This window comes from Malurus melanocephalus, unplaced genomic scaffold (genome assembly GCF_030028575.1).
Source record: "Malurus melanocephalus ecotype Western Australia unplaced genomic scaffold, MMel_1.1 scaffold_30, whole genome shotgun sequence".
Lineage (NCBI taxonomy): Eukaryota > Metazoa > Chordata > Aves > Passeriformes > Maluridae > Malurus > Malurus melanocephalus.
This window is the reverse complement of record NW_026623262.1, coordinates 3,123,126-3,139,766: the sequence shown is the minus strand read 5'-3', so window position 1 is coordinate 3,139,766 and position 16,641 is coordinate 3,123,126. Positions and strand designations below refer to the sequence as shown.

The 16,641-nt window shown below is 38.8% G+C and overlaps 1 protein-coding gene across 2 annotated transcripts in view; it reads right to left on the bottom strand.

The window, feature by feature from the left end:
- Positions 1–883: 883 nt before the first annotated feature.
- Positions 884–16,641, bottom strand: part of UBE2E3 (ubiquitin conjugating enzyme E2 E3) — a 50,280-nt gene continuing 34,522 nt past the window's right edge. For both annotated transcript variants that reach the window (XM_057363743.1, XM_057363744.1), the window contains 3 exons: positions 4,408–4,540; positions 2,541–2,688; positions 884–1,521 (listed from right to left, as the gene is read on the bottom strand). In XM_057363743.1, coding sequence (XP_057219726.1) covers positions 1,424–1,521; positions 2,541–2,688; positions 4,408–4,540 — 379 coding nt within the window. In that variant the 3' untranslated portion in view covers positions 884–1,423. The remainder of the gene's footprint in view (positions 1,522–2,540; positions 2,689–4,407; positions 4,541–16,641) is intronic.

The following is a 16,641-nucleotide window of genomic DNA, read 5'->3' as shown; positions in this document are numbered from 1 at the left end:
AGAGCATCTCATTGATGGAAGTGCTACACTACCTCCAAAATCACCAGGTAATAAGGGAGACTGTAAAGTTTAAAATTAAGTGTAATTTTAAAAACCATTTCAAGGAACCAAGTCTCTTTTTTTTTTTGTTTTTATAATCAATATTGTGACTGACAAAGCTTAAATTATAAAACTATTGGTGACTCTACTTTTTAAACTGTATGTACTATAAAGCTGTATTCTTGTACTTACAGATGTTAYAAAATTTCCAAGCCAGAAAGTGAAGGGGAAAAAAGATAGCCTAAAACACTTTTACAGATTTAATTTTTACTAACAAAAGGTAATTTCCTCCACAACTGTTTTAAAGTCATATAAATCTGATTAAATTTATTGTTCTCCTCTCTTTTTTGGGCAGATGATACAGTGTTTTTGTCATACTTTGGAAGACCTTTTTCAAGGGATAACTTAATTCTCTAGGTCAGCAAGTCCAACTGGCTTTACTCAGAAACAAAAGCACTAAACTATCTGTAACTTGGGCCTCCACCTGCAAAAATCTTTGTAGCAAGACTAAGGCAGTCTGTTCTGAGAGTAGGACTGGCCCTGAAGCAACCAGCTACATTAACTTCTGGAGTAAGCATATGAAATGTGATCATTTTAACTTGAGAAAGAGCTGAAAAGTATTAAATTTCAAATAATTGTAGGAATTTCACTTGTTCTGTCAAAAACAAAACAGGGAAAACCTAAACAATCCACAGGTGCGCATTAAACATTTAATAGCAAGCCTTTGCTTATGTATATTAATTTAAAAATTATCCACAGGGATCTGTGATACATTGGCCTCGCCTTGTTACTATAATTAAATTTATTAAAATATTAATTTAAAATAGGAAAACAAAGAAACTACTCCTTAGGGAACATGTTTATTGTGTTTGAGATGATACACTGGGTGCTCTCTGAGCTACAAAGGGAAAAAGGAAATCCTTTCATTACAAACTGACAAAGGTAAAAGTTAAAACAGTTTTCACAACAGCATGTACCACATATTGGAAATAGATCTGGGTTYAATACAAATGACATAATTCCTAGTAATCTACAGCTACCTTTAATAACTTCATACAGATAATGAATTAGGCTAAAATGCACTATAATATTTGGTTGACTTCAGGAACAGTATCCTTAGTACATCACAAAATACATTTTGATATCCCAAAGAAGCAAGACTTGCAAGTAGGCATTTTAAACATAACTAATCTACAGCTACAAACCTCTACTCTTGGTAGCATTTACCTTTTTGGGGGGCAGTATCCCAGTCTTCAAAAGGATAAAAGCAGAGTAGAATCAGTATAACATATACACAGAAGTCCGTATTGTAAAGGCTATAAAGATTTGTTGCACACTGCAAAGTTGCCTTCTGCACCTTCACACTGCACAAGTAGTTTGTTATTTATGTTGCATATCTCTTGGTCCACTGTCTGGCTATCCTGTCATGTTCTGCTCTGTTGGTCAGGTACTGAGTGGCTATGCTTCCAACCAGAGGGTCAGCTGCAAAAGGCCAGAGAAAATGCATCAGAAACCATCCCACAAGTAACAAAAAATTCCAAACAAAACATTTTAAAACACAGTATCCATTTCAAAATATAATCTTTGTTAGACCAGAAAATGCTGTGAGATAYAGTGGTGCTCTTAAAATATAAGACATTTCTGAGAAAGCACAATGAACAAAACTCAGTGAACAGAAAAAGAAAACAGAAAAAAAATCTATTTTTGTGGTTATCTTCATATGAAGGAATCTTGCCTCAGCCAGGTGCTCTGCTTTCACCCCTTTGGGTGCAGGGGACATTCAGTGAGTGCTCTCTCATGTCAGGGAGCTGCCCAGGACTAGTGTGAGCCAGTATTAGGGCAGCAGGAACACACCAAGGGCAGCCACTTTGCTTCCAAAGTCATCAAAGAGGCCAATCCATTTCTCCCTAACTGTGACCACTTTCTGTAAAGGAACCTTCCACTATTGCTCAGTGCCTGCCCTGACTGCGGGCAATTAGCATTCATTGCCTAATGACATGGRTCACACAATTGTTGAGAATCAGCAGAGTTCCTCCCCTCCCCACAGGACAAGGAAGTCTCTCTGAAAAAGGGAGAATTCTCTCTGAACATCACCTCCCTCCCATTTGCACGATTAAGCCTTTCAGCTGCCATCTTAAGAGAAGAGACTTCCTGCTGCCCCTTCTGCCATGCAGGATTTATAAGTCAAGAGAATGTTGCTCCTTTCCCGGATTGAACACTCACTTGATGGWGCTCCTGCAATACAGACTTTCAATGACATCAGCTTATTTTCTCCATCATATCTTGGAAAAAAAAGGACTTAGTGCTATTTATTTTCTGTTATGTCACAGGAGTGAAAAATGCCATTAAATCAGGGACCATATCCAACCTGGAGTCTGTCATCCCCAATTAAAAAAATATTAAATTTTTTTTAATCGACATGCAATCAAGTATAGAAATTACATTCCCTGGCAACTAAGTCAAATGACTAAGACCTGCTCAGTGAACTATCAGCTCCTTACCTGGGTTGCAGTCTGTCAGAAGAGAACAAATAGACAGCAGAACCTTTGAAATAGTCAAAGCAGGGCTCCAATTGTCTTTCAGGATATCCAGACAGATGACTCCCTGACTGTTGATGTTGCAGTGATAAATTCTGGTACGGAAAGTAACCTGGAATCATAGCACAAGAGACACAGAGAGTCATTCCACACTGCCCAGGGATGGTGCCCCTGAGCTCTGAGCAGCCTGAGGGACTCTTTAAGTTCTGCAGAGCTTCTGCGGGAGCAGCACCTCTCTACTRTGCTTCTAAACCACAACTCTTTAACAGAGGAATGACTATTTTCAGTAGCCATGGCTTGCCTTTAAGAAACCTATCGTGGAGAGATTAGGTGCATAAACTGCTTTCATACAGGCCCTCTGTATGGTACCCACAAAAAGTARGACCTATTTTATAGTACTGTACCTATTTAATGAAAATACTGCATATCAGCAGCATTCTAATCACACATATAACTTTACTTTAGTTTCTGAAGGTGAAGAAATAGGCAGAACTTGTCTGTATATGCAATATTAGACAATCTTTATTTCTTTCAAAAGCCTAAATACAGACTATGAAAATTAGTCCTGTTAAATTAACAGTGAAATCTTTGTCCTTACCCTTCATTAGGCAGAATACAATGTACAGCCAAAACAATGCTATCACACTAACTAAATCTATCCTTATTTTTAAATTACTTCAGACTAATAGTGATAGAGCATGTGAGCATTGCTCTGCACGAATAAGAAGCRAAGAATATTAAGTGCTTTAATCACATAAAGTACAAGAATATACAGAAAGTTTTCTTTTTCTACTGATGTGGGGGAGCGGTGGATCTACAGTGTATCCTGAAAATTCAAAAATTATCATGCTCTAAAAAGAAATCTACAAGATTTGAATGAGGAATTTGTCTAAAACTGTGCATCACTTCAGTATAACATTCTTAACTCAGAACWTATTAAATGCTGTGGGTTTCAGAGAAATGTGAAATACAGACTGTGTATTCTTTATGTTGTAATCATTCTGGGAATTAAAAAAGGTATTACATTTACGGTAACAAAGTTATAGCCCCCAAAGCTGTAAGTTGTAGAATGTTGTGTGGCAGAATGTATTTAGTTGGGGGAGTTTTGCAGTGTCTTTTCTGGTGATTTGGTCAAGAGTTGTYATTTGGCAGTAAGAGAGAGGAAAAGGGAATAACCTTTAAATTCTTTAATATCCATTAGTAATTTATAATTCATTAGATGTCCATACTACTTCTGAGCAAGGAGTTAACATTCTAGTATAAGTTAAGATTAGTTTAATTTAATAAAAAGAACTTTTGCTTAAAAACATCATCAAACAAGGTTGCTGATCTTAGCAGTAGTAAATAGACATTTTAAAAYAATGGAAATCATCACACTGATTTACCCAATTTGAAGTCAAAATGTAACACTCCAGWTTTGTATGTGACCTTATTTTAGCTTTTTATTATTTTGTTAGAAATGACATGATAATATTTAATAGAGAATCTGGCTTATAACAGAAAAGACTATTATGCATATATTTTAGTAGCTAGAATGAGAAGAAGGAAACATAAGAAAGTCTTGTGTTGTCTTCTACTAGAACTAAAATTTCTTGAATCTTACCTCTTCATCAGAATTATCATCTCATTTATCACTTGGCAGTTTGGAAATCAGTATTGACCGTGGTAATCAAGGAGTGAATTAGGTAGGATTTTTCTGAGACTGCAAGCCAAGATTTTGGACCTTGTAGTTTTCAAGAGACCATGAGTAGATTTGATATTCAGAAACTGATGAGGACTCGGCTGTTATCGTGTGAATAAATGACAAGCACAATAAAAACCTTACCCTTACCTTTGGTGGCTTGAATGGATAGTCAGATGAAAATGTGATATCCAGGAAAAAAACACCTCCTTCATATACAGAACCTGGAGGTCCAAGTATAGTAGATCTCCATTCATAAATGTTATCTCCTTTAGGACCGGCACTGCATAAAGACAAAAGAGAGGTAAAGAAAGAGTCAGATGTACTTTTGAGAGAGGCATTTTATGGACTTCCTTCRGCATTCATTTCGTTCAATAAAAATCATTTGCCTGTTTTTAACACCTGCCTAATTTCCAACTGATTTCAGTGGGTTCAGTGTTTTAAACTGGCACAAAAGTTGGGTACTCTGCTGTCCCTTAGGAGAGACAGAAATGAAACAGAATGACCATGATCTACCGGACTTTCACTGTCTGAAATATATCCCCAGACCTATTTTATTGAGTATGTGATTGCTCTGAGGTTCTACATCACACCCTTTCAATGCCATCATATTCATACACAAAAAGTTTTCCAACTTGACCACACTCATCTTCTCCAAGCATTTAAGAGATCACACCTGCAGAAAAAATGGGCTTTTCAAGTATATTGATACACATTTATTGCTACTTGTTTCATAAGCTACAGTGAAATGTTACACCCTTGGGCAGCAAAACTAGGGAAGAGAGAGAGAAACAAGTAACATGGAATTGAGCTTCTTACAGCACTGTCATTCCAAATAACCGTTTTCTTTGGGATATATTCGTGTTATGCCTCTGGGCAATCAGCAATGAGACAATGAGGCAAAAATACTTTATTTTAAGAAGTACAATACTGAATCAATTGCTCACTAGAGGAAGGGTTACTGCATAATTAATTATTAAAGCTTTGAAAGAATGGATAATGAACAAGCATTTTCTCAACTTCTGAGCTATCACTAATGCCATTATCACACAGTAATCATCTAACCTCTTCACAAAAAAAAAAAAAAAACTAACTGAACAATAAACATCCCCCCTACCAAGGAAACCACAACCAAAAAAATCAAATTTTTCAGCAAGTCTGGATAAAAATTAACCTAAGCTTCCACAAAGGGTCCTGAATCCACCCTGCTGAGATCCAAACTTAGTGAACTGACTGCTATGGAGAGCAATAGTACTGAGCTCACACAGATACAGTGGATTGATCACATCTACACAGATAAGTCAGTAATACAGCATGCAAAAGATCTCCTTTTAATTCTCCCTCCCTGGGCAGCTTCCCAGGCAGCCCCTCTGTTTCACAGACACATGCTGAAGCAGCCCCATCCTTCTCCCTGTGCCATGCCAAGGAGCAGGCATTGAGGACTGTCATACATGATTGCACATGAAGCGAGCAACAGAGCAWGGCACCATGCTGCAGCCTGGGAATTGGTGGTTCTGGAACTGCTCGACACACAGAGCAGCCTCCCTTCAAGTGTTCAGGCTCTTCCTATGTCACATCACCTCACATGTTTGTCACAGACACGTTTGCAGACTGTAACACGGCATGTTGGACATTCAGCTTTACAATGTAGTCAAGCGTGGAGACACTCCTCAGAGACAAGGCATATGAGCAATCTGCATTACAGATCTGCAATCCCCTCACCAAAAATTTAGCTATTTTTACATTAAGATCATATTTGAGAAAAAAAATGCTGATTTTGATTATGAATTCTCTTTCAATTCATAATTTTACAAGACTTTTTTTTATCTTGTAAACATTTAATGTACCGAATGATAAATAGGACAAAATAATAATGGAATTTGGATGACATCCTATTTAATAAAAAACAAAAAATTATTTTATGAAGCTGTAGCTATTCTCCTGTTGCCAAAATGAAAGTAGGTAAGAAGAGAATGCTGGCCTCCAGAGCACAGCTAGGAAAGAAAACCTACAAGTGCTGCCAAAAATAAAGTTTCAGTCTAAAATCACTCATCTTACCTTTCCCTTTGCAATGTATGCATAAAAGTGGAAGAAAAATACTTTCAAGGAAAAAAAGGGAAATCCAGAAGCAAAGAGGTCCATTTTTGGTAATATGATGAACCATTTGCACCATCACTCACTCCAAAAGATAATTTTATGTGTGTTCCCTAAAAAGCAATTAGTGTAAGAACTGGAAATATTGGGACAGTAACGACAATATTTAAAACCCACACAGGCCACTGAAAAGCTTCAATTAATCCTTGACATTCATCAAGCTTATAGCTAATTAGTACTGTGCTTGAAAACCAAATTTCTATGGAGCAATTCAATTTCAGCATTAGATGTCCTAATGACTGTTTTATAGTTTAATGCAGAGCTTAGTGTTCTTGCCCTGTGTGTCAGACACCTTTCTTTCATACACCTCTAACAGCTGGATGRAATTCAATCAGATTAATGAAATGGATTAATCAAATCAGTGACATATTTCAGCCCAACGAATCAGTCACGCTAAAGTGCATCACCAATCCAGTGTCAAACTATCTGGTAAACCCTTCCCAAATGAGAGCACAGGCATCTAGGAGCTGGTAGCCACAAGCCCRGTGCAATGGCCCTCTGCGTGTTACTCTCTGCTCTCCTCTTCCACGCTGGCACCAGCAATATAGAAAAGGACTGGGTTATAATGCAAGCAGGCTTCAAGGCCCTAAGCTCATAAGAAAAAAATGCTCTGTTTGAAACACATCTTKACTGCTGAGGAAAGATTGCTGCAATGTCAATGGAAACACAAAACTGCAACAATTTTCTGCACTCAGAGAAAGGAGARMACTTTAAAATGTTAAATYATTATCTCTGATTGAGATTTGTTAAATTTCTATTTAATAGCTGAAGTGGTGTCTCACTTCCAGTGGTGTAAAACATACCCCTGCTTCACTAGCAATCTAAAAAGCCCTGCGAATTATTGGTTTGAGGAAACACAAGACTACAGAGCAGAGTCAAGACATCTCATTTGGCTTCTGCAACCTGTCCACTTCCATATTCTTCTGTATATACGCCAAAGCAATCTTTTCTGGAAACAAACAAACACACTCTCTCTACGACTCAGCAGAAGMTAGCAGACACTTCCCGGCAGTGTCAGCCCCTGCAGTGATTCCCACAAGGACACCACAGTGGGGTTRCACCTACTCAGCTGCCTGCAGGCAGAGCACAAAGCGCAGCCCTGCTCAAGCCACACCTCGGTTGAGTCCGGAGATGTTCAAATTATTTTCCTGCTTTCATATTTGCAACATTTTAAAGAAAATGTGTCCATTAAAAATGGTCCTTTTTTATTCTTAATTCTCTTTTTCAARTGTGAAGGCACTCTTGTGGTTTTGGTTACAGAGCACCAGAAAGGAAATGAATATTAATTAAAAGGCATATGTTTGTGGGTGGCTTTCAGTTCTGTGACCTCTGCAAGCATGGATAGCAATTCCCATTTGCTTTATTTTTCAATGCCTTGTTTACAAAACTCTCTGGAATGCTTATTCTCAGCATTCATATTATCAGTACCAGTACCTAAGCACCTCTACTTTCAGAATCTGGGTAGTACAACAGAAAACATACTGGTTTCACCAGCAAGAGCTACAAGTATAGCCCTWATTCTGGATTACAACATTTTTCTGAGGTTGGACACATGAGGGCTGTCTATAGCAATGTATCAAAACCTGCAGTGTGCAGAAAACACTTATTGATATGGTACTCACTATTAAGGTTTACATGTTATGTGAAATCTTTTACAAAGAAAAAGTTTCAGTCTATTGTGTTCTTTATATAGCTACAACTGTTCTTATTTTACCTGCCATTGAACTACCTCCTACATATGTTTGCTGAAAAAGGTTATTTACTGCTTCTAGCAGATCCACAGAGGCTCTGTGGAAATAAGGATTCAAGAATCTTGTTCAGTGAACAAATATTTTCTTCTGTTACTTCCCTAAAGTCTATCATGCCCTTAAGATTGAAATCTAGAAAGTTCCATTAAAACAAAAAMAACAAAAACCCAACCTATTTTTAACTCMTGGATCCCTTGATAACTCAGCTGGTTGTAAAAGCAGTGCAGAACTTTTGCCCATGGACATGGTTCACTGCAAAGCAAATGCAACTTGAGAGCTCCTCAAAAGCAGCATGGCTACTCAAAGCAAAATGCTGATCCAAACTAAACTAACTTAGCCAAACCATACACGTTCAAAAACCATCAATGGATTAGCTTTATGCTTAATCAGGTGTCATTTGCCCTCCTGCAGCCAGAGAAGGGCTTACACTGCAGTTTGCTTGTTCTGGGTTAGGAATATAACCATGTGGCTGCATTTGATTCACAYTGTACCATCAGGGGATCTGAGCCAGTGCAGATCTGCTATTARTCACCCCAAAGGGAAAGGTATGTTTTAGACTGGTAGAACCTCCAGTGCTGAACTTGCCATTAGTAGAAGAATATACGCTGTTGTTTCCAAAGCAAGCCAAGTAAAAAATCATTTGCTAATTCTATTGAAGCTGTAATATGTAGAAAACCCAAGCAAGGTATTTTGGAAAGCTGACATCTTTTCCGCTGCCTAAAGCCCCAATGAATTGGTTCATTGCTACAACAGCTCCAGATCACTTTCCTCCTTGTATTYGTGCTAGTTCCTAGGGCCCTTCTTGCTGCTGTTCGAAGTCTGAGCAGATCCTTTCCATCTTCCAGAACAACCCCAGCCAAATATGGAGGCAGAATTCCTCTAATTTTTCTTTTGAAAATGTAACTAAATATCAGAACGCAGTTTGCTAAATTTCAACAGAAATACTTAACTTAAACCATGTAACGAAACRTATCAGATTGCCAATGTATATGACAGAGGAGTTGTACCCAGGCAATACACAGAAAAGTTTACCAAACAAGTTGTTTCTAAAAAGAGAAATCTCAGGACTCGCAAGCATGAAGAAATTTAAAATAAACCAAATGTTCAGCAGGAACTAACTTGAAATATGCACAGAAGTCCCTCTCATATGCCTACACTGGAGAAATTATCCATTCTACCTAATAAAACACAGAGCAACACCATCAGTAAAGGGAAACATTTCTTGCTACTCCGCCATGTGTTCATAATAACAGAGCTTTAATTTAGCATAAAATAAAAGATCAGCTCCCTTTCATCAGTGTTGAAAGACCAGTAGTACTAATGTCAAAACACAATTTTCTCGCAATTATACATTCAATTTGTGCTAGGGCCAAATCACTTTGTGGAAGAAATTTGTCAAGTGGGTACACAGTTCCCACTTTCCTTCCACTCAAAATTACTGGATTTAGCAAACATGGAAAAGTTTCCTTTTCTCCTTTGAGAGAGGATCCTTCTCAACTCCCTAACACAAACAAAACTCACGTGGGATACACACATATTCTGTTCTTCAACATGTTTAGCCTCCCTACTGACTCTAGCAATTCACACTGAAAGAATCACATGGTACCTGAGAAATTGTGCAACCTTAGTGTAAGGTGTCTGCCTACAAATATATCAGAAAATGTGTGCTGTGGAGTATGACTGCAATGTAAATCTCCCAAGTCCCAGACCATCACTTTACCCACTGGGCTGAAATGACATTATTACTAAGTCATTCAGTTATTCTGTGTCATCCCTGTTTCAGACATCAGCCACCTCCACTCTTCACTGCAAAATCTTCATATCAAAAAGCTAAGTGACACTGAAAAATCCAGTTTAGGATTTCCTACCAATATTGAAAAGCCTATTATTCCCAACATCCCTTATGCACATACCTCAGATGGAGGAAGAAACAACAGTTAAAACAATTTCACTAAAGGACCTAATTAAATTAAAAATAAATCTGGCTTAAAAATGTAGTAAACTTAAAAGTATTCATGACTAAGAACAATAAGTGGGCAATTTTCAACAGACTAAGTCTGCAAGTTAACCAAGGTGTTCAAATGAAATTCCCAGGTATCAACCTACGCCACATATCTAATCATTAGGCAATTCCAAATGTATTAAAAATGTGACTAATGTATTTAAAAAATCTTCCGCTATTCTGCAGATTATGTTTGGTTTTCTAAGGAAGGTACCTTCATCCAAAAATTGAAAGGAACATCCGTGAACAGTGTTTTTCAAGACAGAAAGCACATTGGTGAATTAGAGAATCGTCATCATCTGACAATTCAAGCCTAAAGGCAGATTCTGTGACTAAACTTGTGAACGGCATTAATGTTGTGGAAAAAATTTATTCTAATATCATAAAAGGATAAAGTACAATTGATAGAACACAATTTATTCGGGTACTTCATGAAAGACCAAGAAAGACAGAGTTTCTGAGAAGTCACCTTCAYTGAAATGTGTTATTTTTGTTCAAAAGAAGTCTGTATTTTCATCATCTAAGTCAGTTCTTGGTCTKCTGTCCTAACCTAGCACAGGCTTTCTCCCAAATGAAATTCTATTATTACTTTTAAATACTTTCTTCCTCTTGCATCTATCCATTTCCACATCAGTCTGTAGAGCCTAACAAGCCAGAAAATGCTACATCATAGCTCCCTGTGCCTAACTTGAAGCCATACAAGTCTGATGGAAACCTCTGTAATTAGTAAAAGGCTGTATTTCTGAAAAAAAAAGAAAAAAGAAAAAAGAGAAAAGAAAAAAAATTATCCTTTCCAATTTCATACACCAAGACCTTCCCCACCTCGCATACAGACACCTTCTCAAGTCCAGCTCCTTTCTGAACATTCTTGGGGTCACCATGTGGCCTATCTGAACTGAAAATAGTTACTGTTTTGAAGGGGTATGAATCTGATCAGCCAAAACTCAATAATCTTGTTCAACATGACAGTTTGGTGTTCAGAAAGTTTGTCTTTAGTCCTGGCTCCATACTGGCTAACAAAATTTCCTACACTGAGGGTTGATTAATGAGCTTCTCACTTCTTCTTTATGCACAAGACTCACGATCTGAAATGAACACCAGAACTCTGGCTATGAGCTTTAAACTCTGCTAAGAGTAAAATGACAAGCTTYACTTTCAGTGCAGGAGACAAGTTCATCATTGCTGACAATATTTTGTATAGCTAATCTATTATATGATACTGGGGTTTTTTTTTTAACCTTTGTATGTTCAACAAAACAATTCTGCAAATTTGCCAATCTGAATATATAAAGCAATCTCAGGGGTACGACACATTCCAATAGACATGAGTGCAAGGTGACTGGGGCTGTCCAACAACCAAACAACCCCAGCAAAACCAACCCTCTTGCCTCCTCTTACTCCTTTCCCTCTCTTGATGCCTGTAGCTGTGCTTGTGTGGTGCTGAGCAGGCTGGAAARCAAGCAGTGACTGCTGCCCAGACTCCTGGAAGCAGCAGCTGGCTGCAGGCTGGCTTGGCTGCCAGCACCAGCACAAGAACTGCTGCAGTGGGAGAGGGCAAAAGTGGGGCCTGCAGCAGCTCAGCCTGAATTGGCTGAAAACATGCTGGAATTACACTCTGCAAGTGCCATTCTGGAGCTACAGCASGGATAAAGCAGGGGCTCAGGATCCTCTCTCTGTTCATTTGGTACACAAGCTGTAGAATGACCTGGCATTATGAGCAATAACCATCCTGTACCAAGCACAGGGCAGAACTGATTTGGGTTGTAAAGCATTAGCCCACTCCAGTAGTTAAATATGAGTGTTTGGACAGTTTCAAAACAAAAGCAGTTGAGGATAGGAATCTGCTTTGTGTAATGCACAAAGAGACAGTTGAAGCAATACTTGGTACAGAGAATACATAAGTGTAATTTGTGGATAAAAAACATTGAAACACCCTAGGAATACCAACTTTAGTTCCAAAAGCACAGCAATTCAAAGGCATAGAAAAAGCACCATGCATACAAATACACAGAAATCAATGTCTGATATGTTCATTTCACTCCACAAAGGTGTACTACACTATAGAAAAATGTGAAAATAATGATCATTTCAGGGGAAAGAAAGGTTAATAAATATCTAAGTGAAACAAGTCTCACCGACTAAAATCTGGTTATTGAAAAACTAGATCCAGCCCAACTATTGCTTCCTCTACCACCAATAATTTAACATCCAAAGCAAATGTTCTCTGTGGAGATAGTTSTAGTGTAAGGAGCAGAGGCTGTTTGGATTAGCCTTGGGAGCAGGACTTTCTACCCCTCCTCTAACGAGCTGCCACTGCTCAGGACAAGCTAAGGAATTTGTGATGCACACAGAATTCTGCTGTTGAGCTTGGACTACTGGTACCACCAGACTAAGATATGCTGCAGCTTCACTGTAAGGAAAGGAATTTTCTCCCACAGCCCAGATTCGAGGCAGCTGTTGGAAAGCGGCAGTTCACTGCCTGSAGTAGGATAGAGCAGCTCAGACCTCAGGAAAATCAAAAGCCCATGGACAGCCCCCACTCGGTGCTAAACCCTTCTTTCCAATAGCTCAGGTAGCTGCACCAGTTGCACCACATTTAGGAATTAGACACTTCTACAACACACACACGTAATGGCTGTGATCTTAAGAAAAGGCTTACACTGTGTATGGTTTTATTTGAGGCTATGAGCATGATTTATCAATGGAAAGAATAAGCTTAATGTCTACTGCTGCAAAATTCATCAGGTTATATACAAATTAAGCATAATMTCTTCCAACATGTCCTAATATTATATATTCATACATAACTCTACTTCCTTCATATTCTTAGTCAGTATAATTTAGTGAACACCATTAACCACACACGGGCTTACATCTGCAATCTAGGAAAAATAATATTCTTTCTGACAACAAATCTCAATAAAGCTTTTTCTTTGCAGCAAAYGCCTAATTTTAAAATACTGCACTGCTATAAAAATTAACTTTAGACAGGCTGTCTGCTCATTGCACTTAGTAGACTCAGAGCCAAAAGGATAAACATTTTTACTAGTAGTGCGTGTGCTGGGAATGATTACTGATGTTTATTTAGATGGTTAAATATTTGTAACAAAAAAAATAAAAAAGAAGAATGGCAAATAAATCATTTTGATCTTAACCATTTTTACTGCAGGTATCTCAGACACAATCAATATTCTGTTTTACACATGGAATAATGGACAYGACAGGGCAATGACTTAATGAAAGTGACTGCATAGGTAAGGGGCAGAACAGAGTACAGAATTAAATCTCCCAGGTCACTGATAAGTAACCAAAGCACGAGGTCTCAACAATTCCCATTCAATGCTTGAAGGTTTATATACCTGAACTTCAGAAATCCCTCAATCACACCGTTTCCTATAACCAGGGCATAAATAAGTGTATCAAAAGGCAAAATACAAAACTAACTCCAACGGCAAGTTTTCCTTCTAGCTTAATTCTTCTTTAATGATAGTAAAACAACAGTGCTGGAAAGTAACAATAGTAGTAGCAACAGTAATAATAATAACAACAATAATGATAATAATAACAAAAGTTCCAAGCTCGGGCCTGGCCCTGGGTCCCTTGCACCCGAACTTCCCTGGAGAAGCTCTGCCAGCAGTCCCAAGCCTCTCTAGCATTTTGGGGTGGGCTGGGGTGCAGCCCCTGGGGAGTGCAGCAACCTGGCATGGGACAGACTGGCAGATGGCTAAGGCAGGGAAAGYCATGACAGCTTTGGTAGATTGTTCCCTCTCCCCTCTGCACCAAGCAAATCAGCACAGAAGACAATCCTGAAAAGGGAGAAATGCTAGACATCTTTTTTGGTAGGAACTGGTTTTCCAAAGGGGTAGTCAGAAACTCTTGAATAGCCCACTGATAATTTGTGAACACAAAGATCCAGCTTTTCAGGCTTATGCTTCTCACTCCTGCTCCCTTTCACCACAAGCAGCAGCAGCTTTCACAGGATAGGACTCTGTGAGAACTGGAAGCTAATTACCAGATGTCTTGGAAATTTTTCCAATCTGCACAACTCCATTCAGTTTCCAATGCTTAGCATTAGCACTTTTGGAACCTCTTCATCCTTATTTTCCTGTAACAAATTTTCAACAAGGCAGGAGTTCTTTGTTYTCTCCTAATAAAACAACCTAAAATGTTAACACTTCAGCATGAAACGAATGAACTAAATGCACTTTTCTGGGGACCTGAGCAGACATACGGGCATTTCCAGATTTATGTGAAAACATTAATTCTGGAAGTCCTTCAGGCTGTGTTTTTAAAATAACTTCAGAACTACAAAAATGAATACAAACAACAGTTGTAAATTATCTACGTATTTTGCCCAGCATATGGCCACTCATGTGCTGCAATTATTGAGGATAATCTAAAATAAAATCTTATAGGGTGACAAAAAGAGACACRGACCAAGTAAAACAATTACTTAAACGCAACAGCTTTGTCCCTAACATTTTACTCCAAATAAATGCCAGTGGCAATGCAGATATATACTCTAGAGAGCATTAAGTGTTCAAGTCTACAATTTACAGGGATGGAAATTATTTTCAAATGTCTCCTCTTGGGGGATATAGTGAAAAAGATGAAGAGTTGGTTGAGTATTTCTGCTCTTGCAGTACTGCTGACATAGGAGACTGTCAGACTGATACAGTTTCAGTGGGATACTTACCAAGTAAGTGTATGGATTTGGTACAAAGCAGGAATATAGACCCCAATATAGACCCCATTCACGTGAATCCTCCAGCTGGCAGAGCTGAGAGGSGTTTGAACCACCACAGAAGGCAGCTGGTAACATTTCCATAGGTGCAGCTGACTGCAAAATAAATGCCTGACCATGCTCTGATAGCGCTATTGAAGGGAAGATAACCCTCAGCTACCTAGGAAATGTATCCTGTGCCCAGGGCCAAGAGGAAGGGTGACATACTGTAAAATGCAGTACCAGTCTCCGGCTGATAGTCACTACTGAACTGACCTATCAGTCATTTCTGACTTTTTCCATAGGTTTTTTCTTGTCACTCTTGGCAGCTCTAAGGAGCCCAGCCTAAATTTTTGTGTATTAAAGAAAAGATTTACACTTTTGCTCCAGGGCATTCGGCTCCTCATGCTGTCCTGARTACCTTAAACACTTACGTGTCTTCTTTTCCTTAAATGTTAACATATTTCAGTCATTATTACCGCAATTTTATGAGTGTGGCTTTTTGAAAAGATGGATCACCTAATACACTGTGAAGCAGTCAATCTATAACACTTTCGACATRCCTCTCTAACACTTCAGAGCTGGCAGCTCCCTTTGAAGATCTGCCCGGGAGAGACCTCTAGCAGCCTGCATGACCTCATTAACCACTGCATTATCTGAGCCATGGAAGATGCAGCAATCCATGCTTTATACAAGGCACTAAACCACTCAAAGTATAAAGACAGTGATTAGCAACATGAAGTGGAACGTATCATGATGATATATTTTTGAGGATGCTTCTTTGCTTTCTTCTTTCCATTTTAAAAGCTTTATATATGCTCTGCAGATTGGCATTTCTGTGCTTCTTGGATCAACTAAGTGGTTATGCCAAGCCTTCCTATGAACATGAATTACATTAGTTACTTAAAAATCAACAGCCTACACTGTCATAAAGTAATCCACTTGGCTCAAATCCAGACCAGACCTGTAGTGTGATAGGGGAAGAACTTTGTGGAGCACTGAAAATGGTGAACCTGCCAGGCTCTGGAGAGCATGCACATTGGGACATCCCTTGGAAACTCTCCCCAGGCAGGTAAGGAGCAGCAAAGAGCCACATTGCAAATACCCCAGCCTTGAAAATCCCTAATGCTCTGTAGGTCAAGCTCCACCCTCAAACCCATATCAAAGCCAGGAGGCAATTTTGCTGGCACTCCCAGTAAAATGCTGCCTAACAAACAGGCACAAGTTGGATTTGAGCTTCTGAATGGTCTCTGGGCACAGCTCCAAGCAGGAGATCATAGAGTCAAGGAACAAAGTGAAGCAGGAATGGCTAAGGGTCGTATCCAAATGACACGGTACATTTGATATGCCAAGCACAAATAAACTAAACATAGCTGTCTATTTGGCATCAGAAAGAAGCCAACAGAAAAATAAATCCCAGCTTGCAAACACTGACTTCCCTGCAACTTTATCTACTTGTTGTTTGATTAACTTTGACAAATTTGGTCCAGGTAACGAATATACCACTTCTGTAGACTGTATGTTTCCAGCCTCCTTACAGTTCAAATTTTCAAGCTCTTTACACTCTCCCACTCCGTTCACAGCCTTCTCAGCCTCCCTTCAGAAATGCAAGAAAAGTATGTCTTCACTAAAACTCCGCCAGCAGACACTGACTGCRGTTCTCCCAGAACATTTGCTCTACCTCTCTTCCTCCATCTGGCTCAGCTGAATGCCTCCCATCTCTTCTCAAGGAGATCTCCTTTCCTTTCCTTGAATAT